This window comes from Meles meles, chromosome 21 (assembly GCF_922984935.1).
Source record: "Meles meles chromosome 21, mMelMel3.1 paternal haplotype, whole genome shotgun sequence".
Classification (NCBI taxonomy): Eukaryota; Metazoa; Chordata; class Mammalia; order Carnivora; family Mustelidae; genus Meles; species Meles meles.
The window spans coordinates 41,593,331-41,604,849 of NC_060086.1; the positions used below are offsets into that span (position 1 = coordinate 41,593,331).

General features: G+C 44.2%; 1 protein-coding gene across 1 annotated transcript; it reads right to left on the minus strand.

Moving 5' to 3' along the window:
* Window positions 1-330: 330 nt before the first annotated feature.
* Window positions 331-1,269, minus strand: LOC123933734 (olfactory receptor 2C1). Its single transcript, XM_045993222.1, has one exon. The coding sequence runs from the start codon at window positions 1,267-1,269 to the stop codon at window positions 331-333; it is 939 nt and encodes a 312-aa protein (XP_045849178.1).
* Between the last annotated feature and the right edge of the window lie 10,250 nt (window positions 1,270-11,519).

The window sequence follows — 11,519 nt, forward strand, 5'->3', positions numbered from 1 at the left end:
ATTCTCTACAAATAGAAAACAAGTAATATTTACTACATTTAATAAATAACATGTGTACTACAAGGGCAGTGAGCTATGTCTGTACTAAGTCAACAACCTCTGAGCTGTTGATGAGACTCAGCTAAGATCTATTGTTATCTGTAGTCCACAGGATTTTTAGTAAATAAGCACAGAATATTAGGAACAACTAACCATGTCTTAGCAGCTTAGGGTTGTTGGGAATATAACTTGGTTGCACTAGGACTGGTTCTCCTTATTCATCAGGACAGAGCGAGAATGAGATAAGGAAGAAGAAGAGGAGTTGAATGATGATGGGAGTTTTCCCTTCTCTCAGCCAAGTTCTCTTCCCTTTCCCAGCAGCCTCCTTAGTGCGCCCTTTACCTCCTTGTTTCTTAGAGTGTAGATGAGAGGGTTCACCATTGGTGTGATCACAGAGTAGAAGAGGGAAATGAATTTGCCCTGGTCCTGGTTGCTGGTCTTAGCCGGAAGGAGATAGCCATAGATAGCTGAGCCGTAGAAGAGTACCACCACCACCAGATGGGAGAGGCACGTATTAAAGGCCTTTCTCTGTCCCTCAGCCGAGCGGATCTTCAGCACTGCTTGAGCTATGGAGCAGTAGGAGATCAGGATGATGCTCAGAGGGACAGCAGTGAAGAAGGTGCAGACACCATTGAGCACAGCCTCATTGAGACTCGTGTCTCCACAGGCCAGTTTGATCATGGCAGGCACCTCACACAGGAAGCTGTCCACCCTCCGGCGCCCACATAATGGGAGCTGCAGAGTGAACGTTGACTGGATCACAGAGTTGCTCAAGCCACCCAACCACGCAATGGCAGCCAACAGCCAGCACAGCCGAGGGTTCATAATGGTGGTGTAGTGCAGAGGCCGGCAAACTGCCACATAGCGGTCAAATGCCATCACCACAAGCAGAATGCACTCGGTAGCCCCTAGCCAGAGGAAAACGTAGAGCTGGGTCACACAGCCACCATAGCTGATGGTCTTGTCTGGTCCCCATAAGTTGATCAGCATTTGGGGGACTGAGCTAGTAGTAAAAGCAAGGTCTAGGGAGGAGAGGTTGCTGAGGAAGAAGTACATGGGGGTGTGGAGGCGGGCATCCAGGCAGGAAAGTAGAATAATAGTTGAGTTTCCAAGCAAGGTCAGCAAGTAAGAGACAAGGATGACTATGAAAAAGATGATCTCCAGTTGCGGATGGTCAGATACGCCCAACAGTATGAAGCCCTCTGAGAAGCTGTAGTTGGTATCTGCCATTTTGGTTGCTGTCAGTCACGTGAGGAATCTGTCCAGGGAAAACCACTGAGAGAAAAGCAAGTAAAAAAGCTAAGTAGATAAGGCTGCTCTGCATCGGAGAGAGTCGAACAGTTTTCTGGGCATCATATGTAAGTACTCATTTAATTTTTGTGACTGCACATATTCACTGCAATCCCCAACAACTGTCAGTCCCACATCAATGGAAACTTTATTCCATCGAATGGCAAACACGAGTTATTGTTGCAATGAAAGAAGTGCCTTATGAAGAACAAAAAGATTAGGGACCTTCAGTTCAGCACAGCGGTCACAACAGGGTAGAGGGAGCTGACCATTAGAATTACATGTAGAAATTCTTAAAATACACATTTCCCGGGGCGCCTGGGTGGCTCAGGGGTTCAAAGCCTCTGCCTTCGGCTCAGGTCATGATCCCAAGGTCCTGGGATCGAGCCTGCATCCGGCTGTCTGCTCAGCAGGGAGCCTGCTTCCTCCACTCTCTGCCTGCCTCTCTGCCTGCTTGTGATATCTGTCTGCCAAATAAATAAATAAAATCTTTAAAAAAATACACATTTCCCCAGCCAAGGTTTTTATACATTCATGGGAGAGGGAAGCGGACTCACTCTATTTGGAAAAGCTCTCTAGAAGTTTCTGATAAACATCTCCCCCTCTCTTCCAAATCCTTCCCATTCTTGGTGAAAACTCCCGGTCTAGAAAGATGAATTTTGAGGAAGAACATGATGAGTCTATAAAATCACGGAAAAAATGGAAAGAGTCAATAATTCACCAAATACAGAAGATACAAACATGTAAGTTAGGAGGAGGTAAAGGTAGGATAAAGAAAACTTCACATAAGCCTCAGTAAGTTTAGGTGGAGCAGACTAAAGAAATAAACAGCAGTTATGCATAGGGGGTTAAAAGAGTTAGGGGGTACCCATTATTAGTAAAGGAAACTGGAAGATGTCAGAGGATATCCTTGATCTTTTGAGATATATAACCACCATCCCCATGGAGTAGTTCTTAACATCTCACAAATAAAAATTAGGCCTTGCAAAAATCGACAAGGCAAGAAACAACAAATGTTGGAGAAGTTGTGGAGAAAGGGGACCCCTCTTACACTGTTGGTTGGAATGCAAACTGATACAGCCACTTTGGAAAACAGTGTGGAATTTCCCCCAAAAATTAAAAATAGAGCTACGGCAATTGCACCACTGAGTCTTTACCCCAAAGATACAGATGTAGTGAAAAGAAGGCCCATATGCACCCAATGTTCCTAGCAGCAATGTCCACAACAGCCAAACTGTGGAAAGAGCCAAGATGCCCTTCAAGAGACAAATGGATAAAGAAGACGTGGTCCATATACACAATGAAGTATTAGCCATCAGAAAGGATGATTACCCAACTTCTACATCAACATGGATGGGACTGGAGGAGATGATGCTGAGTGAAATAAGTCAAACAGAGGAAGTCAATTATCATATGGTTTCACTTATTTGTGGAACATAAGGAATAGCACGGAGGACATTAGGAGAAGGGAAAAATGAAGGGGGAGAAATCGGGGTGGGAGATGAACCATGAGAGATTCCAGCAAACAAATGGAGGGTTTTAAAAGGGAGGGGGTCGGGGGGTAAGCCTGGTGATGGGTATTAAGGAAGGCACGGACTGCATGGAGCACTGGGTCTTATATGCAATGAATCATGGAACACTATATCAAAACTAATGATACTGCACTAAAGACAGCTATTCAAGCAGAGATTACCCAGGTTCTCAGGATACGAGGGATTATGCGCCACCACCGAGAGATTATACTTACCGTGATTGTGGTCATTCTAGTTCAAGTGATGACCACCCATCAAGAGACTACAGTGATAGAGATGGCTATGGTTGAGATCGTGACTATTCAGATCATCCAAGTGGAGGTTCCTACGGAAATTCGTAAAAGAGTTATGGTAACTCACGTAGTGCTCCCTCTATACGAGGGCCCCCACCATCTTATGGCAGAAGCAGTCACTGTGATGATTACAGCAGCTCCTGTGACAGATATGGTGGAAATCGAGACAGTTACTCAAGCAGCCAAAGTGATCTCTACTCATGGGGTCGTGATCGGGCTGGCAGACAGGAAAGACGGCTCCTCCCTTCTATGGAAAGGGGGTACCCTCCTCCACGTGATTCCTACAGCAGTTCAAGCCACGGAGCACCAAGAGGTGGTGGCTGTGGAGGAAGCCGATCCAATAGAGGGGGAGGCAGAAGCAGATATTAAAAACAAACAAAGGGGGGTCTGGGTGGCTCCGTGGGTTAAGCCTCTGTCTTCGGCTCAGGTCATGATCTTAGGGTCCTGGGATCAAGCCCCCACATGGGGTTCTCTGTTCAGTGGGGAGCCTGCTTCCACCCCTCTCTCTCTGTCTTCCTCTGTGCCTACTTGTGATCTCTCTCTCTCTGTCAAATAAATAAATAAAATCTTTAAACACACACACACACACACACCCCAAACAAAGCTTTGGACCAAAATTCCTGTTCAAAGAAACAAACAAAAAAGTAGAACCTTTTCTGTCATAACCATCCAAGGACTCCTAAAAGGGAAAATTGTGTTACCTTTTTAAAAATTTTCTGTTTAAGTTCCCCCTTCCATAATGTTTATGTTCTTGTGAAGGGAAAAAAGTAAAACCTGTTTAATCTTATTTCACTTCATGACATTGCTTTCAATAAGCAAATGTTAAATGTGTTAAGTACTTGACTGTGGACTAGTGTTGTAATTTTTCAAGTTAAAAGTGTCCCTAAAGGCCACTTCCTAGGTCTGATTTTTCCCAGTAAATGAAGCAAAGCAATTCCAAGACCTTCCACAAACATCTAGCATCTAAAATGGGGAGGTGCATCCTTCTGCCTATACAAACAAGCTAGCTATTAGAGGGCAGTCGGGGTATGCTACTCTCAGGATTTCAGAGTGTCTTCAAAGTGAAATCTCTGTGTCTTCAAAGTGAAATCTCTGTGTTCTTGGTATGAAAAACCTGAGATCAGATGCTTATGTAAGGAAAGTGCTTTTCACCCTGTAAATCAAAAAAAAAAAAAAAAAAAAAACCCAACTGGATAATGCTGGCCATATTTTGTCTGACATTTCCTTGGGAATCTACAAGAACCTCCCTTTTCCCCTTCCCCAAGAAGACCATTTAAGTGTACGTTAAGCAACTAGAGAATACTAAATAAAAAGTTTGGCCAAAACAAAAAAACAAAAAACAAACAAACAACAACAAAAACTAATGATGTACTGTATGGTGACTATCATAACACAATAAAAAAGAATAAAACAAATATTAACTTAAAAAAATAGGCCTCGTGGGAGCCTGGGCGGCTCCATGCGTTAAGCCACTGCCTTCGCTCAGGTCATGATCTCGGGGTCCTGGGATCGAGTCCCGCATCGGGCTCTCTGCTGAGCGGGGAGCCTGCTTCTCTCTCTCTCTCTGCCTGATTGTGATCTCTCTCTATTGCATAATTAAATAAAAAAAAATAGGCCTCGTTAACAATGGGCCAGTAGCATCCCTCTATCAAGTCAGGGATGATAAAGTGTTTCAGAGAACTTTTCTTTCCTCAGAGAACTTTTCAACCCTCCTTCAGGCAGAGCTCTACCTTATACATCAAGCGGAGTGAACTACTTTTCTTTTTCATTTAAAACCTAAGGATGCAGAGGAACAGACTTACCATCTGATAGCCGGCTCATCTTTCTGTTCCCAAGTTCATTCTGAAATCCATCTCACGCCTCTGGCTAGCAGGAGTGCTTCTCCTCTTGTACCCACGTAGGGGAAAGAAACAGGCAGACACTGCCCGCTTCCTTCCATAAACTGTGTGACTCTTGGGTGGCTGGTGTTTTGTGGCAGCTCGGGGATGCCAGAATTTCAGACCAGGCTCTATGCATACGGAATGGTGTTCAGCCCAGGGACAAACCAGCCAAAGCAAAAAGGGGAAAACCAGACCTAGAGTGGGAAGCGATCAGCCTCCGTCACCAGAAAGAGCGGAAGGAAACGCAGGATCAGCTAGATTCTTGGTCTGAGCCCAACACACTGCCCAAGCCAACGGGACTGTAACTTCAAGTTTGAATTCAGCAACTCGGCTGCTCTTCAGGGTGTCTTCCTCCCTCAGAGGGTCTCTTTCCCTGGTTCCTATTTCTCTCATAATCTGGGACGGTTAAATCGATCCTGCACTACTGGCCTTTTAAGGGGGGGCCTAGACAGGACAATAGTGATCTCAAAGGGTGCGCCATTTATGGGCCAGTTTTGGGAGGGGGACAGCCAGACGGAGGTTGTCTGAGTACAGAATTGTTTTCGGGAGTGGCTTATATGATGACAGATGGTCATCCTGGCCTGCCGGTGAATGTGGTTTGAATGTTAAGGATATTGAGAAAAATAGCTGAGAGTTGCGTGTCAAAGAGAATCCCAGATATTGTAATTGCCCGCCGTCACCCAGTTTTCTGCCTGCTCCTCCTCTGAACTTCACAACTCTCAACGGACCACTCGTGGACTAGGTGCCACCTCTGGAATTGGGGTTGGCGACCTCCTATCATGCCAACGGCTCTGGAGCCGCTGGCGTTCCCCGCTTGTGACTGCATGAGCTCAGAGTCCGAGTCTTACTTTAATATTAGCCTGAGCAGTGAAGGGAAAGAGAATCATCAAAAGCAGAGAAACAAGCCCAATTCTAAATTCCCAGTCCTGGTAGAGACGTTTTTAACACATGTTTGAAGTGTTTCGTCTATTTGGGAGAAGGCTGGCAATGACATTCTTGAGAGCGTTTGTGCCTGACTCTCTTGCATGGACGTTCTAAGTCAATCTTTCTTAAGGACGTGGTCAGAATGGGAAAGGGGTTTTCAGTGGAGAGTAACATTGAGGGAGAATGGCAAGAAGAACCACAAAACAAAACAAATTTGTCTAGATGGATGAAGTCTAAAGTGAAATACAAACAAAATCTCTCCAGGCAGAAAGTTTAAGGTATCTGGGGTGCCTGGGTGGTTCAGTGGGTTAAGTCTCTGCCTTCAGCTCAGGTCATGATCTCAGGGGCCTGGGATCGAACCCCACATTGGGCTCTCTGCTCAGCGGGGAGCCTGCTCCCCCCCCCCGCCTGCCTCTCTGCCTACTTGTGATCTCTGTCTCTCTCTGTCAAATAAATTAATAAAATCTTTTTTTAAAATGAAAAAAAAAAGAAAACTTAAGGTATTTGATCAGATGAACAGGAATTTTATTCCTATATCTTAGAATTCAAGAATGAGATATAAGTGAGTTTGAATCTTAAAAGAGATAAAATAGGACCAGTAAACCAAAAAGGTGACAGAGTTCAAACTAAAATTATGGAAATTATAATGCCTAAGGGGCATCACAGTTTAAAAATATTAAACTTTAAGAAATAGTTATAGAGAGAAATTAAGGGAATAAATGCTGTCTGAAGGGGACTTTAACTTTGGATCTTCATATCAGGAGAGACAACCAATCTCCCGTAAAGTTGACTTCTGAAGCTGCTGTGAGAACAGAAGTCCGGGCTGCACGGATCATGAGCCTGGGTCCAGCGGCAGCAGTTCTAACGAGCCCAGGATCTCATAAAATAGGAAAGGGGCTAGACATATGGCAGTGTATCACATAGTAATACCAACGGAATGGAGATGGCTGGATAAGCATGGTGTGCAGGAAAGCTCCCCAGGCTACCTTTCTGCAAGGTGACAGCAGTTTGCAGCGGGTGTCACCAAAGGGAAAGCAGAGTGGTTGACATGAGGACCAGGAGGGAAGCCTTCTGCCACACAGTGCCTGGTCAGTTGCTTAGTGGAAAGTCTTACCTAATTTGCCTGATGGCTTAAAAGACATGGAGCATGTGCAGATTTTTACAGAGGAGGAAGCAGGAGGCAATCGTTCCCACAGAGAATAGGGAAGACATCAGTTCGTTTAACAAGTGGTTGAAGGGAGGTTTGACTTTGCTTTCTCTTCCACTTAATGTCTTCACAAAAATGAGGATTTTAAAGATGTGATTTCCTCTGAAAAGGAAAATAGGCTTAAATTAAAAACAAGAGAAATTATGGCTGGATCTTTTTAGGTTTCAGCATGATAAAACATGGGTAATTTCCTTGGCAAGACAGAAAGATGTGCCTAGAGATTTGCATGCCTAAGGGCACTGGACCATAACCAAGTCTTCCGTGCCCTTCTCCTGCTGAGGATTCTGATCCTAGGACTCAAGTGCACACTGAAGAATTTGTTTCCGCTATTCTCATCGGATTAAGAATTTCCCAGCTTCTCTCCCGGACCATTTTACAAATGACTTTGTTAAAGAGTTCCTCATTTGTAGTTTTTTTTAAAATTATTTTAAATTATTTATTTATTTATTTATTTGACACAGAGAGATCACAAGTAGATAGAGAGGCAGGCAGAGAGAGAGAGAGAGGGAAGCAGGCTCCCTGCTGAGCAGAGAGCCCGACGTGGGGCTCGATCCCAGGACCCTGAGATCATGACCTGAGCCGAAGGCAGCGGCTTAATCCACTGAGCCACCCAGGCGCCCCCTCATTTGTAGTTTTAAAACTTCCCTTCTCAGTTCAAATATGTTTGCCTCCCATCTCTTCTCTCAGCTGATAGAGAAGGTCACACATGGCCTAGGGGCTCTAAAGCCATGTTACCTCCAACCCTTTTTCTGTGGGAAGATTCCAAAATCAGCACCTTTAAAAAGCCATTCACGGGGCGCCTGGGTGGCTCAGTGGATTAAGCCGCTGCCTTCGGCTCAGGTCATGATCTCAGGGTTCTGGGATCGAGTCCCGCATCGGGATCTCTGCTCTGCAGGGAGCCTGCTTCCTCCTCTCTCTCTGCCTGCCTCTCTGCCTACTTGTGATCTCTCTCTCTGTCAAATAAATAAATAAAATCTTTAAAAAAAAAAAAAGCCATTCACTTCACACACTCTTTCCTTTCCCCATCTTTGTTCCCTTTTTGTCTCTCATAAACCCTGAAGTCTCTGTTAATAAAAGTTTGTGGATGGTTCACGGGAATATACCTTTGGCTTCAGGACTCTGCCAAATCCATCACGCTGTCCCGGGTGGGCCAAGTAGGAAAGAGAGAGAGAGAGAGGAATTAGGGAGGAGGCTCTGTGCGGGTGCTTCCCTGCCCACTCGTCGGGAGCACAGGCTTTTGACCTTGGGGCTGGCCCTGGCAGCCCTGTCTCTGCCACCTGGAGGCCCGGCTGGCTCGGGCTCGTTCTGCAGGGCCCAAGAGGGCACTTTCATCCCCCATAGGTAATTGGCACAAAGCATTCGCGTGGCCAGCACATGGGGAAAAGTCTGTCCCCGAAGAACCCACTCCATTGTTCACCTCAGTCCGACCCCGAAGATATGTTACTAATTTAATAGTAATAAGAATAACCACATTCTTTAACTAATGACCAGTGATGTTACTGTATCCCTTTCAAGGTACTTTCATATGCTCCAGCTCGGTTTTTAAAATGCTTTCTGGGGCGCCGAGCTGGCTCAGTTGGTAGAGCATGGGACTCCTGATCTCAGGGTTGTGAGGTTGAGTCCCACCGTGGGTGTAGAGATTGCTTAAAAATAAAATCTTTAAAATGCTTTTTATGGCAGTTGGAGCAGGTGGTCTGGTCCCCACTCAGGAGATGAGTTAACTGAGCAGGAAGTGATTGTATGACATGCTTAGTGACTTCAGTGTTTGTTTCTGTGCTGAGCATAAACCAGCCATCCTATGCAGAAGTAGTAAGGAAGGGTTTTGGACTCATCATCTGGGAGATGCCGTCCTTGAGTGTTTTGGGGGGAGGGATGGGGGAGAAGGGATTTCCACTATCTCTGGTCCTAATGTAAACCACAAATCAGGGGTATGAGCCTTAGACACTGCCCCCATGCTGTGTGAAGAGCAATCACTTAGGAACGATACTAAATAAATACATAAAGGGTGACTGGTAACCTAATCAGGTCATTAGATGTCATGGAAGATAAATTATCTCAGAAACTGCAAACTTAGAAACCATGCCATGCAAAGGACTGGTCACTGAGGATTCACCACGTGCCAGGTGCTTGTGGTGTCCAGGGGTGAGCAGGATGGGCCCGGCCCCTGTTGACCGGGACTGGCCACCCCGTAGTCTCTGGCAAGGGTCTCACGGTCATTAGCGCTGCCTGCTGACTTCACTTATATTTTAAAAGACACAACCATGTTGCTATGTGCCCATTTGCTTCAGAATTTCTCATACTGAATACACATGTATCGGATTTTATTTTTCATTCATAGGGATGAACGCACAGTCTGTCTTAATTTCCCACTACCACAAACAATGCTGCAATGAACATTCGTGTGTATATCCCTTCATGGAAATGGATGAGTGTCTATAACAGATATGTGTGTATGTACGTATGTACGTAAGTTTATTGTAGATGGAGATTGCTGGGCAACAGGGATATACTTATAAGCCCTCTTAGATTCTGCCATTAGGTCGATGCCATCTACGACACCCAACAGCTAGAAATGAAGATTTCTGATTTCCCCTCATCCTAGACAACACCTAGTATAATCACGTCTTCTAATGTATGCCAAACCGATGGGTATAATCTCAGTTTAGTCTGAATTTCTATGATTACTAGTGAGGTTGAACAATTTTTAGAGATGTTTTGACTTTTTAAATTTCTTATTCAATAACTTGTATTTTCAAATTCTCTGCCTGCTTTTAGTTTTTCTGTGTGTTGGTTTACTTGCAGTAGTTCTTCGTATAGTCTAGGTAAAACTTGCCAGTTACACACATTATAGATATTTCCCCTGAAACTATGCTGACCTTCTTTGAAGAAAAATCCTTAATTTTGATATAATCCAATTAATAATTTTCTGCCTTGAATCTGATTTGTGCTTTTAAAAATTCTTCCCAGTCCCTAATATAGAAATAAATCCCATTTCTTTTCTTCAAATAGTTTGTTTTACATTTAAGTTTTTAATTCTTTTTTTTAAAGATTTTATTTATTTATTTGACAGACAGAGATCACAAGTGGGCAGAGAGGTAGGCAGAGAGAGAGAAAAGGAAGCAGGCTCCCTGCCGAGCAGAGAGCCCCATGCGGGGCTTGATCCCAGGACCCTGGGATCATGACCTGAGCCGAAGGCAGAGGCTTTAACACACTGAGCCACCCAGGCGCCCTAAGTCTTTAATTCTTTGGGAGTTCATCACTGTGTGTGATATGAGGTAGTGATCCAACTTGATTATTTTATTAGAAACTGGGCGGGGGGTAGTTTTGCTTCACACAAAGCAAATTCAGAGACAGACAGTCAGGATCTGGCGTGGTAGCAGGTCAACAATCATCAATCCAGGTTCCTTCCATCTTCCTGCTCCACCATCCTCGTCAGTGGCTTCTATCCTCCAGGCTACCTGTGGTGTAAGATGGAGACAGGTGCTCTGGTCATCACGTCCCCACTGCTGCAAGGAAGGTGGAAGATGTTTTTGCCTCTTAGGGGAAGCTATCCTAGAAGTTCCATCCAATAGCTTCACTTTATTTCATTAATGAGGATTTAGATACAACAACATGTAACTGCAGAGGAGGCCAGGAAATGTAGCTTTTACCTGATCACAAATATCATATCATATCATATCATGCAGCCCCAACAATGTAAGTGTTGAAATGGAACAGTGGATATTCAGTAGTCAAGCAGTAGTCCCTGCCGCAAAAAGATTATTAACTTGCTTTGAAATGGCCTTTTGTATTGCTTGGATAAGCACAATAAGAATGAACTCCTTTACAATAAAAAATATCCAGGGTGCCTAGGTGGCTCAGTGGGTTAAGCCTCTGCTTTCGGCTCAGGTCATGATCCCATGATCCAGACCTTCTGCCTACTTGTGATCTCTCTCTCTGTGTCAAATAAATAAATAAAATCTTTTAAAAATCCAAATAAAAAAGATTTTTAGGGTCTTTCAAGTTTTTACCGAGAAAATATCACAAAATTCTCAGTGTAATCATTTTAAAGGTTTAACTACAATGACTTTCATTATCTCCACAAGGCAGTACAATCACTGCCACTGTCTAGTTCCAGAATATTTCCATCTTCCCAGAAAAGAATCCCTGTACATTTAAGTAGCTCCTCCCCATTCTACCTTGGCCCCCATCCTCCAAACACTAATCTCCTTTCTGTCTATATGGAATTGTCTATTCCAGATATTTCATATATAAGGAATCATATAATATATGGCCTTTTGGTTCTGACTTCTTTCATTTATTATAACGTTCATCCATGTTGTAGTATGTATCAATACTAAATTCCTTTTATAGA